The sequence below is a fragment of the Peromyscus maniculatus genome, chromosome 5, assembly GCF_049852395.1.
Source record: "Peromyscus maniculatus bairdii isolate BWxNUB_F1_BW_parent chromosome 5, HU_Pman_BW_mat_3.1, whole genome shotgun sequence".
NCBI classification, from domain to species: domain Eukaryota; kingdom Metazoa; phylum Chordata; class Mammalia; order Rodentia; family Cricetidae; genus Peromyscus; species Peromyscus maniculatus.
This window is the reverse complement of record NC_134856.1, coordinates 82,522,959-82,545,501: the sequence shown is the minus strand read 5'-3', so window position 1 is coordinate 82,545,501 and position 22,543 is coordinate 82,522,959. Positions and strand designations below refer to the sequence as shown.

Here is a 22,543-nt window from a genome sequence, read left to right as displayed (position 1 = left end):
AAATCAACTCTAATAAATACATATAAAACATAACTTTAACCCCTAAGTTAAGAAGGAAAAAGTGCAGTAGTAAAGGCCATGTGGTTATATCTAGAATATACATGGGCCTGACATGTAACGTGTGTGTGTGTGTGTGTGTGTGTGTGTGTGTGTGTGTGTGTGTGTGTGTAATGTATGTATTTTTAGTATGTTTTGAGGTGCAACCTTCTGCAGCTTTTTAAAATAAGAGAGTAGGCTAGGGAGTGACCCAGTAGATAACATTTTTCTAGTCTATAAGAGGCCCTAAGTTTCATCCTCAGCACTACAAAATACCCAAAAGAAAACATGAAGAATAACCACAGTATGTTCCAGAGTTTTGAAGCAGTACACACAGTAACCTGTATATAATTGGTTTTTAAATATCTTTTATTGTTAAGGAAATGGTCAAATACAGAGGCTTAACTTATTCTAAAGGTCTCCTGGTAAAAGCTGAGATGTTAAAACATAGGAAAAAATGTTTAGACATGACCAAAAAAAAAGTATTAAATTAAAATTTAGCTGGAGAAAAAAAAGACCCAAACATACCTATAATACTGGCTTTTCTCAAAGACATGTGAGTCAGAGCAAAGACACTATGACAGAAGCAAAGGCCAGGGGAGTAGGGGAATGTACAGGGCAGAAATGGTACTCATGTTTTCAAGGGCTTACAAGCCAATGCAAAAGATGCTGCAGTGAAACAAACCCAGTGCCCCCTACCCCCCCACAGGAGGTGAGCAGACTCTCCAGCTACCGGAGACCTGTGATAGATCTTCACAAGTATCACAGGGATACACGGAGGAATGAGCCTGTAAGCCAATATAGTGGCAGAGAGGAAGTCAGTGAGCTGAGAAAGGTCAGCAGCGTCTCTGTGGGGTTCCTCCTAGAAGCCTGAGCCAGGCTCATGCTGTGGAGATTTTATAACCATGGTAGATGGACTTTCTGCCATTTTAAGGTATGCTGCTAAATTCGAGACAGACACAAATGTGATATAATTAAATTAAAAGGGGAAACACTGGCTCACAGCCAGAGCTAACTGGATTTTAAAACCTGTTTCTTCTTTGCTCACCCTTGGTGAGAAGTTACCGAACCTTACCAAGTTTAGGTTCCTGGTCTGTTAAATGAAATGATAATGATAATACAGAGAACAGTAGTAAAACCTGCCTGGTGCTATAATGGTAAAAATTAAGTAAGATAATCCCTGTAGAGCTCTCAGATAATGTCCATAAAGTATCCTAACAAGATCAATGCTCCTCAAGGTGAAGTAGGAAAGATGTTTCTAAAATACAATAATACAATACTTCAAACTAAAACCAACCAGATCCCAGGAAGAGAGAGGGAATCAAAGGTATTCCAAAGTACCTTGAAAACTCAACCCTTTTTCTCCCTGCCCCTCTCATGCCTTCTAGTCCACTGAGACATCGTGATTTCAACTCAGTCAAGGCTTTTTTGTTCTGCTGTCTAAATGTCATGCACTACCCAGAATGTAAGTATCTCTGTCCAGTTTTATGTCCTTACAGAAAGCAACAGTTGTGGACACTATACTTACTTATCTCTGTGTGCTGTGCAACACCAAGCAGAGCTCTGCTCCAAGAAGGGACACAGTAGTCCTCAGGCAAAGCTAAAGGCCTGACTGTGTGTAGTGGTATTTGCTCGGCCCATGACCTTGGGCTACAGGACCCGAAGGAGGACAAGAAGCACCCTACAGCCCAAGGTCATATCACTACAACTGTGCAAAACATGCCAGGCTCCCTCAGAGAACGCGTCGTTCATGGAGATGTGCAGACAGAAGCATAAGCCACTTTTTGTAGAGGAACAAGGAAAGAGTGGTCAGGAAAAGAAAGCATGATTAAATAATGTCATGAGGGGATTAAATGATAATTGTAATGTTTGAAGGTCTCAAACTAAATAATGAGCCTGGGAGCTCTAACGCTCATTTGTTTTGTTGTTATTGGGTTACCAACCCACTCTCTTACATTAACTAGTTGGGATGACTTTATATAGGAAAAAAAATATATATTAGGTTGACGAGTCCCCCAAAGTTCATGTCTGACCAGAAGCAGTGCACATGACCTTGTCTGGAAACAGCCTTTGAAGACAAGCTCAGATGAGACCATGTGCATAACAATGAAACTGAAGTCCAATGGCCGTCCCACCTTCTCAGGGAAGACACAGACACACGGGACACAGAGAAGCTGCTACAGAGCTACAAGCCAAGGAACACCAACAAAGGCTGGCAGTAGGCCAGGAAGAGTCTTCCCTGCACCTTGAAAGGCAGCCAGGTCCTGCAGTAACACTAATTTCTGAACTCTATCCTCCAGAATTGTGACAGACTAGATTGCTGTGGCTTTTAGTCACCCACATTATACCTCTTGGCTCTAGCAGGGCTGCAAGTGAATACAGTGCACAGATAAAACTACTGTGTACTCTGGTTATTTTCTATGTTCATTCATTACCCAGATATTTACTGAGTATGGACTGTATGCTGGGTACCCTGTTCTAAGAACTAGAGTTAAGCTGTATGTACGTTCTCTCAGGCATACATCACTTTGAACATGGGTGGGCTCTAAAACCTCGAGGCTAATAATAAATATCTTATCAGTAGTCTAAAATAATTTCAAACTCTAATACCCTGAAATACAAATGCACCCACTGCCTATGTGAAGTCCTGTATTCTCATAAAACTATTAACTCTTTAACTACTGCTTATTATCTTTCATTTGGCAAGCTTTCATCTGAATCTGTACATGGGAAAGAAAGACATCAAAAGACACTAAAGTGCCTTTTACAACCGGCGGTGTGTAAATTGATTTTTCCTTTTCTTCCCCATTTGTTCTGTTGTAATTCATTCTATTTAAATACATTTTTCATGGAACAAACTTTAAAATCTATGGATCTAAGAATCTTGTCAAGTTGTAAAGATGTAAAGTTCTTATTCTTTCCAAAAATTAATATAAACTTAGGTTTAGAAAGAGTGTGGCTACATAAAAAGGAGGTATATTTAATCATTATGCAATTTAAGGGAAAAATTCATCAGTCAGTCAGGTTTAACTTTTTAATTCATAAATTATAACATGAAGACACCAAATCATCTTGGGAACAGGGTTCCCCTCACTCAGCATTACTGAACAATCACAATGCAGGTAGGTGTTGGATAAATGCGATTCTGCTTTTACCTTCCTCATACACTCTAAACATGGTGTCAAGCTCCTTCTAGCAGAACAATCACATGTAAGCCAGTTTTCCTTATAAATGCGCCTCAGCACTAACTGATCCCCGCCGGTGTCTAACGGTCCTGGTCGGTACAGACAACACTTGACCTAAAATCTGAGGAGACTGCACTAACAGGACCAAAGCAGTAAGTGTTGAAATCTCCACACAACTTCAGGGACAGGGGAGAGCGTGTCACCTTGAAAACAAGGAGAAATGATTCTGCATTTTAGAGTCATAGATAGTTTAGCTACTCACACTATAAAGGTCTCGTGTTTCTTCCTTCATCTTAGGGATCTCAAGAAGAAGAGCCCAGACTTCACCTCGGAGCTGGAGTGGAATTCCTTTGTAAATTCGTCTATGAAACTGATTAAAAGAGAAAGAAACTGGAGGTTACAAACTGACTAAAGCTTAGACAGTCCCTTCCATTGATCTACTGAATAGTTGTCAGGTTTGGTTTTTTTTTTTTTTCAGATATTCATGACTATTAATTTATAAATTTTAATTAGTCAATACAATTAAGTTCTGTCACTTCTTCTTCTTCTTTTTTTAGGTCCTAGAAGGGAAACATAATCACAGAAGGAAAAAAGAAAGAACTACCAAAAGAAAATAGGGAGGAAAAATGTCAAGAACACTTGGTGAATTGGTACACCTGACTATTACAGAAGTGTCCCTTAGAGTTATGTGAACAGAGCCCATGCTCTTTGGTACCTGTGAACATCTTATTTTATGCATTTCCTTATTAGACACCACCTCTCCCCCACACTGCTAGAAGGTGATCCAAACAGCAGAAAACAGCCTTGCACGGAAGCATCCTCAGGAGTGAGAAAGCTTTGTCTAACCTCTTTCCTAATACTATCTCCCTGTAGAATACAGGGAGCTACATCTCAGAGCTCAACTGTGCATCTCGTCCTTTGTTCCTTTTCTTAAATGGCACTCAACCTATCTGATCATGCAAAACAGTTGGTAAATCTCCATCAAAGAAAGACAAAGGCCCCTTCTTACTCCTTCCCCAACTGTGTAGGGAATCAAGCCCAGAGCCTTGCACATGGTAGGCAAGTGCTCTCAACTACTAAGCTACATCCCCAGCCCACAATTTGCTTTTCAAAAAAAAATTAGGCATCTAAGTAATCATTATCATCTTAGGTTCTTGAAATAGGTATTGCAATTACCCTAAGGATCTTAAGACAAAACAGACCTCCCTACCTTATAATTATGTATTTCAGGACCATTCAAAATAATATACAAATCTATTGAGGTCATTATAACTTTGAAATTTAAAAATTAATGTCTAAACAAAGAAATGATTGCTAAATTATGGCAGGAGCCATTAAGGAGGGTTTGGGATTTTACTTATTTCTTTAGACTTTACAACACTTGCATATACATAATGATGTATCTAGGAGATGAAACCCAAGTCTAAGCATTAAATTCTTTTGTTTTACCCACAACTTAAACACATAAGCTGGAAGGTTTTTGTTGTTGTTTTTTGTGTGTGTATGTGTGTGTACACATTTTTGTTTCAGGGGGCTGCAAGGGTACACGTGTGCAGACACACAAGTTATGCATGTGCATACACAGGCCACAGCAGTATTCTTAATTCTTCAGGTACTGTTTATTAATTCTTCAGGAACTGTTTACCTTCATCTCTTGGAACAGGGCCTCTACAGGTTTGGGACTTGCCAAGTAAGCTAGGCTGGTAGACCAGCAAGCCCCAGGGACCCACCTATCTGTACTCCCCCAAACTGTGACGGTAAGCATGTGCCACCACACCTAGCACCGTAAGGTAATTTTATTCAGTATCTTCAGTGTTGTTACTGTGATCTGTCACATACGATCAGAGTGGAACTGTCTACTTGTAACATCGTGTGAGCACAACAAAGTTTTAGATTCTAGGACATTTCCGATTTCAAAATCTTTTATCAAGAATGCACAATCTATATTTTAACTTTATATCTAAGTGGGAACAAATCAAGCTGTCATGGTTAAATTAAGAGAAAAAGTAACAAAACTCCAGGAAGAAATAAAAATTTCAATGGCTACCAGGCTATCCCAGAGCTAAATGTTAAAATGAGTGAAAAAGAAATACTGACATGTTGTCACTATCCCCATCCACAGAACCAACTAACTAACTTACTAAATCTTACTAAGCATTTACTATACCCAGGAAACTATTTTAAACTTGTTGCCATATATTTATACCATTTAATTATACCAACAACCCAACTGTACATACATGGGAAGTAAATCATAAAGAAGATAAATAAGTTGCCCAATGACAAGCCTAAAAAGTTACCGATTATTAAAAAGGGAGGTCTGGGTGGGAAAGTGCTTGCAGCATAAAGCACGAGGCCCTGAGTTCAGATTCTTAGCCCCTGTGTAAAAGCCTAGCGCAGCAACATGTGCTCATAACCCCAGTGCTGGAGAGGCAGACAGGAGAGTCCCTAGGGATTGCTGGCTAAGACTAGCTGAATTGCTGAGCTCCAGGCCAGTGGTAGCAAGCCTGTAACAAGAATAAGGTGGGGCTGGGGCTGTAGCTCAGAGGGAGGGTGCCTGCCTAGCATGCATAAGGCCTTAGGTTAAACTCCTAGTATGATCAAAACAAATGACAACAACAGAAAAAGAAAAACCCTTGACTGGAGGCTGCTTTGACCGGGAAGGTGGCTCTGGGGAAAGAGCACTTGATGTGCAAACCTGAGGACCAAAGTTCCAATCTCTGTCAAACGCCCTGTAAAGATGCCTGGGCACGGTTGTGCAGACCCACAAGGCATGCACTGTGGTAAGGGTATGGCAACAGGAAGTTCACTGTTAGCCAGCCTAGCTGAAATGGCAGATTCCGGGTTCAGTGAGAGCTCCTGCTTTAGAGGATAAGACAGAGAGTGACAGAGCAGAACCAGAGTCCTGATCTGACCTCCCAGCACACACGTGCACAGAGGTAGAGGAGACTGAGGAAGATACTGGCGTCAACCTCTGCCCTTTCCCACAAGCATACCCACAAATGTGCAAGCATACATAAATAAATACGGATTGTATATTTCTTAAGAACAAAAGTCATCCTTTTGTAACTACAGCAAACTGTTTTGTCAGCTCGAGTTATTAAAATATATGGAAAAGTGACAGATGGTTTAAAATTCAAGAATAGATAACATTAAAACAATAATATAAATGAATTGTTTGTTTGTTTGTTTGTTTGTTTTTCGAGACAGGGTTTCTCTGTGTAGTTTTGGTGCCTGTCCTGGATCTCGTTCTAGACCAGACTGGCCTGGACCTCACAGAGATCCACCTGTCTCTGCCTCCTGAGTGCTGGGATTAAAGGTATGCGCCACCACTGCCCAGCAATATAAATGAAGTTAAAAGGAATACAAACACAGTATCTCTGGCATCCAACAAAATATGCATACTAAACATAACAGAAAAATAATAGATGTTCTAAAATAAGTATTTTTAATTACTTACAGATTTTCACATACACTTGGCCCTCCAGACTCATGGTTCTCTATCTCTAGACTTAGTCACAGTCAAAATTATTCAGGAAAAAACTGTTTTACAAATGTCTCGAACTTCTTTCTTGTCAATGCTGTCTAGCAAATATTCACACCACATATACACTTGGCCTGGAGATGACAGAAGCTGGGCACTGGTTACTTACAAACACTGTACCATTTGATGAAAGACTAGTGCATCTGCAGACTCTGGAACCACAAGGGTCCTAGAACAACCCCCTCAGATGCTGAGGGATGACTATGCTTGACCACTTATATAACTGACTTGCTATGGCTACACATTTTTCCTTTCATCTTGTCAATTATCACACAAGTTTTTGAAATTTTGCAAAACATTAGGCATCACATCAAAGTAGTTTCTTGACCAGCCCAGAGCACAGTTTCCATCTGCTGATCTCTCAACGAGAACACCATTACTACCTATTTTCTGTGACTACCCTGCGATGCCGTGATGTAAGCATACATCTCAAACCTACAAGGAAGCAAACAAGCCAAGTTCCCTGTCACAGGAGGTAGGCCGTCAGTGCGGGAACACAAGCAACATGACCCTCACAAAAGCTTTCGTGAAGGCTCAACTCTAAAACTCCAAACATTCTCCTCTAGAGCCACGTTTGTATTTCAAGACATTTAGAATCTCTCTGCATTATTACTATGTAAGCAGGGACTCTGACAAGAAAACATTCCTCCCTCCCTTTGGAAGAAACAAAAATAAAATGTTACCTTTTTACATCAGTGTAATTTAAAACAAGGTATGAATTGAAAGGTGGTAATTCTTTTAGAAGGTACATTCTGTTTCACACCAAATTGGACCATATATATCATCAAATGATTCTAGCACTATCGTTATGGGAGAGTGCTTTAAAATTATACATCAAAGAAATAGTTCTGCTAAAATCCCTCTTAATGGGAACTGCATTAGCTGGAGTTGCTGTCAGAGTAATAGCCTAGCAGAAGTACTCATCTTTACAGAGACTTCCTTACTTCAACAGATACATGTATACTAGAGAAGAATAAAGCCACCTAATTCTACAGATACTTTATTAGACTGCATGTGAAATTAAGCGTAGGTGTGATGCTTAGAAATTTATCCTGTCATCATTGCTTGAGCAATCTTTCCACAGAGGAAAAGGAGCTGTCAGCCGCAAGCCGATCTGAGGTGGTGTGCTATTAAACAAGGGCACAGAAGCTGCACCTAATCTCCCATGCTGAAATGATTCCTTTCAAAAATATCTTGAGTTCTAAACCCAATGTTGAAACAAAGACTCAACAACACAAAATGAACTCACTTAGGTGTAAAATAAAATAGTAAGAACTTAACTTTAAAATAAGGCTATTTGGGATGCTCACAAAGAAAAAACAATGACATTAGGTCTGTGAGACACCCCATAACCAAGAGATCCCCACAGTGAATATGTTTCCTATAAAGGCAGGCCACAGGCCACATTACCGACTGAAGAGTCCTAGGATACAGAAACCTTACTTGACTCCGCTAGCTCTTCCCCGACACTACTAAACAGCCTTTCCTGGGCTAGCAGGCAGCGCCTCCTATGCTGTGACAGAAAGTCATATAGTCAGTAAGTGACAGGCTGGAGTTTAAAGCGAGACTGTTCCACCTAGCTTTCTCTTAACCTCTAGGCTGCTTCTACATCAGACCTATTAAAACCCAAGGAATTCTTGTCATGTTGACATACAATAATTTGTATTTATACAAGTGTGATTTCATGGAAAAGTATAAAGAAATACAGGCCAGGGTGGTGGCTCAGCAGGTAAAGGTGCCGCAGCCAAGCCTGAAAACCTAAGTTCAAAATTCAGAGCCCACATATGGTAGAAGAAAACCGACTCTTGCAAGCTGTCCTCTGACCTCCAAACGTGCACTGTAACACACATGCACCCATAATCATACACATGCTAAATAAATGTAATCTAAAAACTTTAAAGAGTAGGGAAATGGGGGGGGGGGAACCCTCTAAGTTAGTTTAGCTGTGCTTTGCTATAGGATGTCCCCCTTTTAAAAGCTTTGCACAGGTGGCTAGCTAGCACTTACTGGTGGTGTCTACAGGCCAGGCTGGTGCTGGCTTCCCTGTGTTAGCCCACCAGACCCGCATCCCTTTAAAATGAGTACAATTACACCGTGGAGGAACTAAAGGTGAGATACCAGGGGTTTGCAAGCATGAGACCAAAACCATTTTCAAAATATGAGCGCAACATCTTTTCCCATTTTCACTATGACTTTTCACTGATGGGAGAAAGTGATGGCAACAAAGCTCTCCCAGTGGGCACAAACCAAGGCAAAGACAGTACAGTCTGGACTACTGCAATTACTGTGCTTTTGACTCGGTTTTTGAGAAGCTCAGTTTCACGTAGGAATGTTCCTGATACAGCAAAGAAAGCACTAACTGAATGAACTCTTAAACTCTTGGGCACAGGTTGCAGTAATATGCTGACTAATGAAACTAGAAGTCCTTCTGGAGCTTGTACCACTCAAATATGATGGTGACCTCAGAAAAAGCACTTCTGAAGATGTTTGAATGACAATTTACACCAACTGTTTGATTTCCCAAAATGCCATTCTAATTGAAAGAACTAACAGACAGGCATTTTCTCACTGAGCTCTGACTTGAAGGAAAACTGTTGGCACTGTGTTGCAACTGATAACATTTGGCCTTCCAAGCAGAAATTAAACTTTGAAAGCATGCTACAGCACTCACATGGCCACCTGAGGACAACTTTATTCATACGGGTTCTGGGGATCACACTCTGGTCAACAGGCTTGCACCAGCACCTTTAACTGCTGAGCCATCTCAGCAGCTGAGGACTTCAAGTGATCTTAAAGGATTTGAGTTTTAGTTTTAGTTTTTGTTGGTTCCCTCTAGAACCCCTCTACTTGGTTTAAAACTTAGCATGGACTCAAGGCGGAACAGCATGGGGGTTTCTGGAAGCTTTTGGAAAGAAGATTGTTCTGCTTCCAGGAAAGCATCCAGAGGTCAGCTCCTTCTCCTTCTGAGCAATGTGACATGGATGTGAAACCTGGAACTGAGGCAATGATTCTGACCCCAAGGGAAGCCAGAGTGAAGGCAAAAAAAACCTGAGGCACAGGAGACCTAACAGGGCAGTTCAACCCAATTATACCCGACCTCTGGACCATTCAGTACAGCTCTGACTACGGAACCACTCTGACCGGGGGATTCGACTATTTCCAATGTGAAGACTTTTAAGATGAAACATTCTGCTTCATTAAACTAAAATTCAAAAGGAATATGAATGTAAACATTGGAATAATTGAAGGAAAACTCTTACTATGAAAATCCGCAATGAATTTAAATAGTTTCACATGGAAATAACATTATTTTAAATACCTTCTCAGAATTCTTGTATTTTTCCCATCCTTTCAGCATTTTCAGCCATTTGGTAGTTCTTTCAATTTCCAGTTGCTTTTGCTAAAATAAAATTCAAATGTAGTGTTATTGTTTGTTTGACGCTTCTTTACTTATAAATCACAACATAACAAAACCAAGGAAAATGCTTTTTGAAGTCACACTATTCCAGAGAGCAAATGCCCTACCTAACTTGTTTCTGAATGGGATAATAAGAGACTAGCATTGACAGCAGTCGAACGCTGAAGTTAGGAATCTGTACATAACACTTGAAGTGAGTGAGAAGACTGTGAAAGGGCTTGTCTGTCATTTCTAAGACTGTAAAGACAATCACAGAAAATCCTACATATACTACAAGTTTTTTAAAGGGAAAATTCGAAGTATTTTGCAAAGCAACAAAAAACAACTACAAACTTCAATTCTCTCTCATCTACTTTATTCTAGCACATTAATGTTTTTGATGTTTTAATGACTAAGACCATTTTAAGAATTCAATTTCGTTACCATGTGATATAACTAGCTCCATGCTAGAGCCTGGTTTACAGAGTGAGTTCCAGGACAGGCCCCGAACCTACACAGAGAAACCCTGTCTCGAAAAACTAAAAAAAAAAAAAGAAAGAAAAAAAAGAATTTTGTGGAGACCCACAGAGGCTTCCTGGTGAGATCTGAACTTGCTTTACCCAGCAGGCTGCATAGAGAAATGATTGCACCACGGGTGTGGTTACCAGGTGTTTGGAAGGGTCTGCACTTGGCTGTGTGGTGTGTTTTGATCTAGCAAGGGGGAGGTCTTTTGCCCCACCCCTTGGCATTGTTATAAAAAGCCCTTCTGAAGAGACAGAAGGGGGTCTGTGGATTTTGATCCAGGTCCTTCTGAAGCCATCCTGTGTTTCTGTCTGTCTCCTCTCTGATATCTTTCTATCTAAAAGTTTCTTATTCCTCTCACCTCCTCATAGGAACCCTTTAAAAGGTGGGAAGGAGCTGGCCTCCCACAGTACTTAGGCCTGGGAGCATAATAAATGTGTGATGAAAAGCAATGAAAAGAGAAAACTATCCAAGAAAGGCAACAGCTCTGCAGATTCATCTTACACTCCAAGGATGTACGCTCCCTTTAGCCTCATGAGGCAGGTCTGCCGCTGAGGAAGCTTAAGATACAAAGAGCTTAAGGGACACGTCCAGCTAGGCAGAGGCACTCAGAGCAGGGAGGTGGCCCCCTGTGCTCTGCAGTCGCCTCTCTTCTGTCTTCAGCTGCCATCCTGTCTTCTTTCTAACACAGGCAATCATGCTTCCTGAATGAAAATTATGGCTCCTTCCGGCTGGCTTCAGTCCAGCCTCCAACAGGCAGGCAGGATGCTGGCAGATGGTACACACCCACCACCAATAATTTTAGATCTGAAAGCATAAATCCCCAAGGAAAATCCTGAATTTAAGAAAAGATCCTCACCAATGAGAATGTTTTTTTATAGAATTTACCTTTAGGTATATTCATAAAACTCTGTAATTACTTTCTAACTCTTTAAAGTTTTTTATGAGTTTTTATAATAAAAGATGATCACTTGTGAGCAAAAGAACATTAATTCCCATTTTTTCAAAAGGCTAAACAGTCTTTATTATATTATTAGTGATAAAATGATGCAGATGGGAAATATGTTTAATTTTAAAACTCAGTGGGGCACTGAAATCTAATTAATGTTTCGCTAAATATGACTTTAGAGAAGGCCAAACTGTGAAAAACTGGAGACTGATCTAAGCTGCCATTTGCTGTGTTTTTGCTATCCCACATTCCCTCCTCTGGCTTCTTAAAGCCCAATCCCTTTCTCTACCAACACGAAAACACCCAAGTGATCCAAGTCAGCATAAGAGCATAACACACACTTCACCCGAGCAGCCCTACGTGATCCAGACATCTCTTGCCAACTTTCACTTTTATTTCTATGAATTACCAATAAATCACTTCAGGAAGTAGTCATTTTTTTCTTTTTAAGATACAGTTTTGTATATTAATATTTGTCATATATTAAAGTAGTTCAAATGTTCTGCATCTTGCAAGAACAAGACATACATATACATACCATTTTAAGAACCATTAAACATGCTTTTCTTTATATATATAAAAAAATTAAACCTTGGATAATCTCCTAGTGTAGAGGTTTAAACTTAGATACTAGCAAAGGTAAGTGCTGACTCCGCAACACTATCATTTCACTACCCTAGACTTGATGCAGAAAGTCTCCCTCTCTGTTTTAATCAGTAATTCACCATTAAAACCTACTTCCTTACCAAGTATACTGAAGCTCACTGTTCTAACGATTATCTCAACGAAGTAACTGAAACCACATATGACAACTGTGAACTGAAGTGCCCTAGAAAAATAGGCTACAGAGCATCAAAGTCACAGGTTCATCTATACCAAAATAAAACTAGAACACAACAGCGTGTCAGGATTTCTACCTGAGATTTTAACAGACACTTTCAACGCAAACCTGTTGTCCTGAACTGCTAGTTATTCCCACCACATAATCTACTGCCATGCCTCTCTGACCAGGGTCTGCCGTCTGTCTGCTGGTGGAGTTTCCCTCACCACCTGTGATGGCTCGTGCTTCCTGTCAACTTGACAGGATGTACAGCCGCACAGGAGACCGAACTCTGAGCATAACTGGGAGTTTCTAAATTGAGGTAACTGAGGCTGGTTGGGGTCTGAACCTGAATAAAAAAGGAGCAAGTGATCTGAGCCCCAGGATTCATCTGTTTCCTGTCACTGCCACGATGACTTCCCCACCATAGTGGACTACACCTCAAACTGCCAAAACAAGCCTTTCCTTAAGTGACTTCTGTGAGAGTTTGTCAAAGCAATGAGAAAAGTCACACATATTCATGTGGCAGTACCTTTTGTAACTTCTCAAGATCCAGTTCAAACATCCAAGGTCCAGAGACTCTCTCAAATGCCTCCATGTTCAAGCTAATTCAACTATTCCCTCAGCATTTAGTGGCACGGACCAAGGCCCAGCTGAGTCCGAGTTCTGCCTCTTCCTATTGGTTCCCTTGGGGCAAAGCACTCGACCCTTCCTTGCCTTGCTTCTCTAAGAATGAGAACTACAATTACTGTTGTACTTGACACGTGTACTCTGCTGCCCAAGTGCTCAAATCACGTGACTATTACTAAAGTATTAACTGCTCGACCACAGAGATCAAAGCATATGCTTATATTTTAATTTCATTACCTAAGACAGCAGTTGTCTAAGAGAGCCTAAAACAACATATTAAACAGTTTACATAAAGCAGGACATAGGCAGCAATGTGAAATAATTCATAACGTCCTGTGGCTCCAAAGCAGAGTGGGAAAGAGGATGACTATGAACTGTTGCTGTAGGTAGGAGCTTCACCTCATAATACAGAAGTAACCATAAGAAAGTATAACAAGGCCGCTACGTAGCACAATGCTAGAAAGAATGTCATTCCACATGGTGGCAGACAGTTTCCAAAATGTGACAAAAAACCACAACTGCTGGTGTGTATGAGAAGCCTATAGAGCATGGATTCTGTTGACTTACTCTTGACTTTAAACACCTTACTTTTATTAATTTTCATTTTGAAATATTTCAAACCTACATGAAAACTAAAAGAAAACTACATCATATGTTTCTATATGCTTCACAAAAATCTAACAATTATTAATTGTCGGGTCCCACCCGACTATCACACAGTCCTTGAAGGGAGGAGTGAGGATTAAGAAATAATAGATATGAAAACTAGAGACATAAAGGATAACACCTAGTGTAGTAGATGTAAAAGAAAAAGAGACACAGGATAGCTTCGGGAGGGCTCTGGGTCAATAACACATCACCTCGAGTTTATTCCTAATGGGCTTTTTATACACCAGCAAGAGGAGAGGCAAAGGACCTCCCTGTTCCAAAGTCAAGGTACAAAGTACAAACAAGTGTAAACCCTTCCTTAATTTTCAAAACACCTGGTGACCACGCCTTACAGCAAAGGATCTTGTAATTAGGCCTTGAAGTATGAGACACCCGGTAACCACACCTTTGGCCAAAACAGCCTATTATGCAGCCTCATAATAGAGTTGGCAAAGCAAACTCTTTGACCTGAGTCAAGAGGGAATAAGGCCTCACTATGGAGTCTCTGTGGGCTCTCACAATTAATCTTTTGCCAGATTTCATTTATTTCTTTGTTTGGGTTTTGTGGCAAATTCACTATAAAGTCACAGACATGTGCTGTGGGATGTTCTGTATGTCCTGTGGGAGCCCTTCTTGGGTTCTTTGTGGCGTTACCCAGCAGGTCCGCATAGAGGATGATTAGGACCATGGGCCTGAGTGCAGGTGTCTGAGATGGTCTACACTTGGCTGTGCTGGGGGATGGTCTGTATGTCAAGTTGTTCTGATTGATCAATAAATAAAACCTGATTGGCTGTGGCTAGGCAGGAAGGATAGGCGGGACTAACAGAGAGGAGAAATAAAAGGACAGGAAGGCAGAAGGACTGACTGCCAGATGCCGCCATGACCAGCAGCATGTGAAGATGCCGGTAAGCCACCAGCCACATGGCAAGGTATAGATTTATGGAAATGGATTAACTTAAGATATAAGAACAGTTAGCAAGAAGCCTGCCACAGCCATACAGTTTGTAAGCAATATAAGTCTCTGTGTTTACTTGGTTGGGTCTGAGAGGCTGTGGGACTGGCGGGTGACAAAGATTTGTCCTGACTGTGGGCAAGGCGGAAAACTCTAGCGACAGACATGAGCATATCATATCCAAATATTTCCAAGGATGCAGCCATTTAAGAAGAAAAATATTTTATCCTCATCATTGTACCATTCTTATATCCAAGAAATTTCAATTAAATCATTATCATCTCATAGCCTATACACTAAATTTTCTATTTGTCCCCAAATGGTAGTTTGGTGTGTGTGTGTGTGTGTGTGTGTGAGAGAGAGAGAGAGAGAGAGAGAGAGAGAGAGAGAGAGAGAGAGAGAGAGAGAGAGAGAGAGAGAGAGAGAGAGAGAGAGAGAGAGAGAGGAGAGAGAGAGAGAGCGCGAGCGCTGAGGGCTGAACTCAGGTCTCACACCTGACTACAGCTATGTCATAAAGCCTCCATTAACCTCCCTCAGCTATGAGGTTTAGACAGCTTCCAGGCTGGTGATCCCCTGGCATTCTCAGCAGGATCTCACTCAAGCACTCAAGGAAGGCATGGAAGCTCTACACCTCTGTTCCTCACCACATGCATATTCCATCTGGCCATTCCTGAGAAGATTCCTTTTTTAGTAAACTTAAGTTCTGTGAGCTGCCCTAGCAAACTCAAACAGCAGGTCATGTGAATCTCTAATCTGTACACCATAGGTTAAAATCTGGGCTCTCAATCTGCATTAACAAGGGGCTAGTCTGGTGAGAACTGAGCTGCAGATCTGTAACAACTCTCCACTGGAGGAACTGCTTATGGGGAGAAACTCAAACATACGAGGTGCTCCATATAATGCAAACGACAAGACTAGTTGTACAAAGTTTGTTTTTTGCCACTTGTCATCAATAAGATACATGTGAGTAAAGTTGCTGCGAGTCACCCATGCCTAGATCTCACCAGCAGAGGTCAGGAGAGGATAGGAAAGTATTCTTTGCTGGTGGAAAGTAAGGTCACTTATCACTGATGACTTGATGCTATGTAAAACGAAGGTGTACTTTTTAGGAGAAATAAGGGGCGGGGGGTGGGGGGAGGCTGGCAAGATGCTTCAGGGGTAAAACACTTGCCTACCACCAAGCCTGAGAACCTGAGCTCAATCTTCAGGATTCACATGGTGGATGCAGAGAACCAACCACCAAAAGTTGTCCTCTGACCTATACATGCCCACAGTGGCACATGTGCATATATGCATATGTATGCATGCACACAATAAATAAAATAAAAAATTTAATAATTAAATTAGAATTTAATAAAAGGCCCTCATATTTTATATATTATGCAGAATACTGCACTGCACTTCATGGCTTTATCTATGAAAATTCATAGTTTTACATAACCTTTCCTCCTTATTAAAAACATCAATAAGCTCAAGGAAATAATATAATCCATTATTAATATTGTTCTCTACAGGGTAAATATAATGAGTGTGTTTATTTGTTGAAGTGCCTGTTTGGGGGAACCCAAATCATTTTGCAAACACCACATTAATCCTCTTGGAGGGAGGTTTACTATCTCTCTTTTAAATGGAGAAGGGCCTGCCATAAAACAACTCTGCATGGGCAGAGTTAGAACTGAAGCCACGATTACTCGACCAGACAAACAGCAATTCAACAGCCTTCCTAAGCACCAAGAAGTACAGCTCAGCTGCATGCTTTACAGAGTGTAAGCGTCAGCAAGCCAATCATTTTTCTCGATCTGACTCAATGAAAAAACACAGATAAACCTTTATTACCTGTCTAGTAATGGTAGAGCTTGGCCATACATATAGGCAGACACTATGGAATGCTAGTTTCCAATCTTAGACTACTTTGCACATGTCTGAGTTTTTAGTCCATATATGTATTATATAATTATATAGTTATTAATATATCCCATGCTGATTATTATATTATCTATGGACCTGGTGAAATAACAGGACAAGTCAGAGTCGCTTGCTGCCAAGCCTGACAACCTGAGTTGAACCCCCAGTATCCACCTGGTGGAAGGAGAGAACCAACTTCCAATGTGTGCTGTGAATACACACACAAATGTGCACACACACATATGCAAGCATGCATATATGCACGAGTGTATTCACAACCAATAAATGCAGAAAAATTAAATCAGATCATAAAATAAACAGTGCAATGTGTGAAAGGGCTCTAAGGAAGAAACCACCTCAACAACGACCTCAGAATCCTCGCTTCTCCCAGTAAAGGGCTGACAAGTAAACATGTAAATATGCTCTCATCTTCATAGTTTTTTAAAAAGTGGTAAGGAAGGTTTCACAGTGACCCCTGGTGGCCTGGAACTCTATGGAAGCCAAGCTGGTCTCAAACTATAGAGCTTTACCTGTCTCTGCCTCCTGAGAGCTGAGATTAAAGGTGTGTGCCACCATGCTTGAAAGTTCAAATAAATCATTAAGGCATACACAGATTACCTTTTAGTGATTCCCTATTATATTAAGACTTTAGCTGGGCGGTGGTGGCACATGCCTTTAATCCCAGCACTCGGGAGACAGAGGCAGGCAGATCTCTGTAAGTTCGAGGCCAGCCTGGGCTACAGAGTGAGTTCTAGGAAAGGCGCAAAGTTACACAGAGAAACCCTGTCTCAAAAAAACAAAAACCCAAAAAAAAAAAAAAAAAAAAAACCCAAAACAAAAAAAAGACTTTAAATAGGAAATTAATTATATATATACTTGTATTGGGTAAGAATCTTATCATACTGTTCAGTCTTATAAAAAATTAAACAAACTTAATTTTTAAGCATGTACCCTCTGCTAATTTGCCTTACATTTCTCCTTTACTGGTACATTTTTTGACTTATCTAATTACTGGCTTGAAGACTCTATGGTTTCTCAACAACAACAATAACAACAACAAAAATAGTGAAGGAGGAGTTGGAGAGAGACGTCTGTACTAGATTAATACATTTTTATTTTGCCAAATCAACCTAGCCTTTGTTTAAAAACAAACAACAGTTTTAATTCTTTTCTCCCTAACTTCATCTACAGACTCTCCAGCAGCTTTTACATCAATATATTTAATGTTATAAAGTGGTATGTGAATCATATAGATTACAACCTAGTGGGAGAAACAGACAAAGGAAGAAATCTTCGAAGTATCTAACACATTAATTGTGTCATGTCCAATACAGAAAACAAACAAACAAAGAAGATAATTAACATCAGGGAAGAAGTCCCCAGTTTTAGGTTAGATGAACAGTCATATTCTTTAAGTGACACTATAGTAAGTTTTTGCAGCTAACTATGAGGACAGCAAAACATCCCACAAGAGGAAGGAACTCTGGCCCACCCACACGTTCAGGAGACACTAGGGAGCCAGCAGCTGAATGAAAAGAGGCAGCACAGGGCAAAGAGTGAGGCCCTGCACAGCCTTGGGGAACATTCTTAGCACTTGGGCCTTACTGGGGATGGACCGGGAAGATACTATGACCTTCTGATCAGAAAGTGGCGTGACTTTAACCCATTTTAACAGGAACATTCTAATTGTGTGAGCTGCTGTAGGATGGCTTCCTGCATGCTGTGAATATGTGTTGCTCTGATTGGTTGATAAAGCTGCTTTGGCCTATGGCAAGGCAGCTTAGAGGCAGGTGGGAAATCCAAGGAGAGAGAAAGGAAGGAGAAAGGCAGAGTCTAGAGACAGATGCCAGCAACACCAGGAGAAGCAAGATGTGAAAGTACCAGTAAGCCACAGTCATGTGGCAACTTATAGATAAATAGAAACGGGTTAAGTTATAAGAGCTAGCTAGCAAGAAGCCTGCCACAGGCCATACAGTTTGTAAATAATATAAGTCTCTGTGTGTTTACTTGGGTCCAGGCAGCTGCGGGATGCAGGTGAGAGAGATTTGTCCAGAATGCAGGCAGGCAGGACACAGGAAAACTTATGACTACAGTGAAGAGATAAGACTGTGAGAGAAAGGGGCAAGGACTGAGGTAGGAAGACAGGAAGCTCCAGAAGAAAAGTTACAGTGGACCTGGGTAGCAGAAGTAGAGATGAAGTCAACCGATTCTGAATAGACCTGGATGGCAAAGCTCACAGCACTGGTTGAAAGATGCGATGGGGTCTGGGAGGAGTCAAAGACAACTCAGAAGACCGTGGGCTGCAGTCTGGAAGAAGGAGCGCCCGCTCGCTGTGATGGGGACATTTGTCTATAGGACATATCTTGGGACCAATATTGCTAGGCCAAGGAAAAGATCAAATTCAAAATCTAAAGTATGGATTTTGTGACTCTGAGAGGGGAAGGGAGGAAGGGAGGGAGGAAGGGAGGCCAGCAGCCCTTGAGTGAAACTATCCTACGTTAGAGACTATCTGGAATAGCTACAATAAACTCTGAGCTGAGGGGATGGAGGTGAGGACATCAGTGGGCCAGATGATTAGTGAAGCAGGGCACTGCACAAAAAGGGACTGTCAGAAGACAGAAGCAGTACAACGTTCACCTAAGGCAGAAATCACAAGATGTTCACCATCAAGCCTCTTCCTTCTCATATACTCTTGAACTACACACTGACCGCCAGCCTACAATTCATTTCAGCAGTACTAGAGACCTGAGTACCATCAATCACCTCCCATCTCATCTCAAATGACTTTCCTCTAGTCACTGGACAGACGGCTTCTAAGCCAGAGCGCGCGCGCGCGGGGGGGGGGGGGGGGGGGGGGGGATGCTTTCCATACTCCTGGGATTCTAAGCAGTAGCTGGTCCAGGGTAAGACACACATTACTCAGCAATGTAGCTGTTAAAGTCCCTGTCAAAGCATCTATGCTATGGTACTGCCAGAGAATCTGGCAGGCTCTCATCTGCAGGAAGTGTTCACAGTTGTTCTTCATACATACAAAATAACAATTCTGTTTGCATCTTAAGGTTTTCTACAGTTTTGATTTTCAGAAAAATTTGATCTTAGAAAATTTTCCTAAAATATTTTTCAAATTATAATTGCAATTTCACCCTCAATGCCTGAAGCTTAGCCCCATTCCCAGTAGAATATACACAAACAAAATACCTTCACTTTCATCTACAATTCATTTAGGAAGAGAAATGGAGGAATAAGGAGACTCTGAGCAATTAAAACTTCCAATCCCTACTTCTCATATAATACCCAGGTGTAGAAGCAGCTCCTTGCTAAGTAGTGAAGAAATGTTTAGGGAAAAGCTGACAGGTTTTATGTCATTTGTCTAATCCTTAAAGGGTTAAAAGGTAACTAACAACAAGAAATGTTCTAGTTATTACTTGTGAGGATTTGGATAAAAATCTCATGGACAGTTACTTTCTATGGAGCTACTGGCCTAGAATGGTGCTTTATTATCCATCCAGAGGGTGCATGATCATCACTTGGGATTTACTCCTGATGACTTATTGTTATACCCAGAGATTAGTGTAACTGCCAACCCTCATCAGAGGAGCTTCTTTTAACAGTGGATGGTGACTAACACAGAGACTCAAACTGTTCAGGTGTAGAGAATAAGGGATTGTGAAATGTTCAATCCGAAATGGGACATCTACACCACACCCTCTCCTCTGAGGCTCAGATACTATGAAAGAAGAGTCTAAGAGCCAGAGACAGTGGATAGTACAAGGAAACTTTCTTCTGGACACAGCAGGGCATTGTACATATGAGCTCACAGCAGCTGTGACAGCATGCATCAGATCTGCACAGACTCAAGCCAGACACAATTTCAGAATGGAAAAGGGTGGTAAGCAAGAAACCACGCCCCCAGTTAAGAAGCTATTGGCAGTTGATAGCTGTTGAGAGAGGGAGAGTCAATTTCCTTTAAGGGTTGACCACTCTCCAGTGAAGGCCGCACATTCAAGGGTATCTGAGCAGCACAAATTGTACTTGATGGGCTTAAAAACAAAAAAGGACACAAAGATGAGTGGGTAGGGATGGGAGGAAGGAGTGGTCAAAATACACTATGTGTGCTCTTCAAAGAACTAACAAAAAATGAGAGAGAGAAAATAACCAAACAAAAACCGTCTGTCTGTCTCTGTCTGTCTGCCTCTGTCTGCCTCTCTCTCTCTCTTTCTGTTTCTCTCTCTCTCTCTGTTTCTCTTTCTCTCTCTCTCTCTCTCTCTCTCTCTCTCTCTCTCTCTCTCTCTCTCTCTCACACACACACACACACACACACACACACACACAAAAGGGATGGATGGAAGGATGGATGGATGGATGGATGGATGGATGGATGGATGGATGGATGGATGGATGGAAATTCCTGCCACAGAGAAGTGTTTCATATAGGTAGAGCCCCAAGCTGGGGCTGAGCATTTCACAGTGCTGAACTTTGCCTTACTTTTTGTTTTGTTTGTTTGTTTTTCTGAGACTGGGTTTCTCTGTGTAGCTTTGGAGCTTTTCCTAGAACTCACTTTGTAGCCCAGGCTGGCCTCACAGAGATCCACCTGCCTCTGCCTCCTGAGTACTGAGATTAAAGGCGTGCACCACCACCGCCTGGCCAGAATCTCATAAATCCTCCTAAACTTATTTCATCCTTATTTTAACTACTTTCTTAACAGCAATACAATTATGGTCAAATTCTAATAATGTCAGCTGCATACAACACAGCACTCAAAATTCACAAAAGCAGATTCTGTTCCTCTAGAGACAATTCATCAATAACTACATATAAACAAAGAACAACACTTACCCGGTCCACAGCTGCATTATGATATGGGAGCTCCTCCTCACTGCAGAGAATAACAACATACATGAAATGGTTGAAATCAGAGCAGATTTTTTACCAACTGTATCCTATAGGCGTGTATTATATGCAACATGTCACCATAAGAGATGCGTGTTTCATGTTTCCATTCCACTGAATTCAACAGAAAATAATGGCTGGTCTATAATAACATCCCACATCTTCAAACACAGTAGACACTATTCTGCAGGGAGCAATTCAAAGTAAGTCTCACTAGCCACAACCTGATTACACTAAAGTCATGTAGCTAGCTAGAGGCTGCCATGTTGAACATTTTTATCATGGCAGAAAATACTGTTGGAGAACACTACCCTAGACCAGGGTTCAGCAACTCCTGTCACAGTAAATACTGAATGTTCTAGGCTTTGTGAATCACATACTCTTTCTCACAACTACTTAGACTCTAGTGAGAGTATGACAGTACTCACCAATGACAGGTAAGCTAAGCTCCATAGAACTTCTACAAAACCAAGTGGTGAACTAGATTTGGCCTTGACACATAGGTCAGGCTGCCATTCTGTGCCCTAGACTATCACTTTCACTCTTGGATCCAACTACTGCCTAAAATAAATTACTATTTAAAATTTTGCATGAAGAAAAAAAACGGAGCCAGGCCTAGAGGAAAAGGACTGAAATCCCAGCTAACCAAGGGGCTGAGTAGAAGAAAAATACCAAATCCAACAACGTCCTGGGTTCCAGTGAGTGCAAACCTGCCTGAGCAACCTAGTGAGACCCCATCTCAAAAAAACACTACAAGAGTGAGGGTTGTGGGACCAGAAGAGACGGCTCAGTTCATAAAGTGCTTGCTATGCAAGCGTGAGGACCTGAGTACACGCACGCACGCACGCACGCATGCACGCACGCACCATGGTGGCATTCACTAGGGAGGCAGAGACAGATTTCTGGGGTTCACTGGCCAGCCAGCCTAGTCTAGTTGACAAGTCCTGAGGTACAATGAGAAACCTATACCAGAAGAAAAAAAAAATTCAGGTTGATGGCTTCTGAGCAACACCCAAGGTTGACCTCTGGCCTCTACATACATGCATATACACATGTGAACATCT

General features: G+C 41.3%; 1 protein-coding gene across 9 annotated transcripts in view; it reads right to left on the bottom strand.

Annotated features, from left to right (window-relative positions):
* Positions 1-22,543, bottom strand: part of Usp6nl (USP6 N-terminal like) — a 144,408-nt gene that overhangs the window by 33,602 nt on the left and 88,263 nt on the right. For 5 of the 9 annotated variants that reach the window (XM_076572775.1, XM_076572774.1, XM_042278135.2 and 2 more), the window contains 3 exons: positions 21,426-21,465; positions 10,085-10,165; positions 3,484-3,591 (listed from right to left, as the gene is read on the bottom strand). In XM_076572775.1, coding sequence (XP_076428890.1) covers positions 3,484-3,591; positions 10,085-10,165; positions 21,426-21,465 — 229 coding nt within the window. The remainder of the gene's footprint in view (positions 1-3,483; positions 3,592-10,084; positions 10,166-21,425; positions 21,466-22,543) is intronic. The other 4 variants (XM_076572776.1, XM_042278139.2, XM_076572778.1 and 1 more) reach the window with 1 other exon arrangement.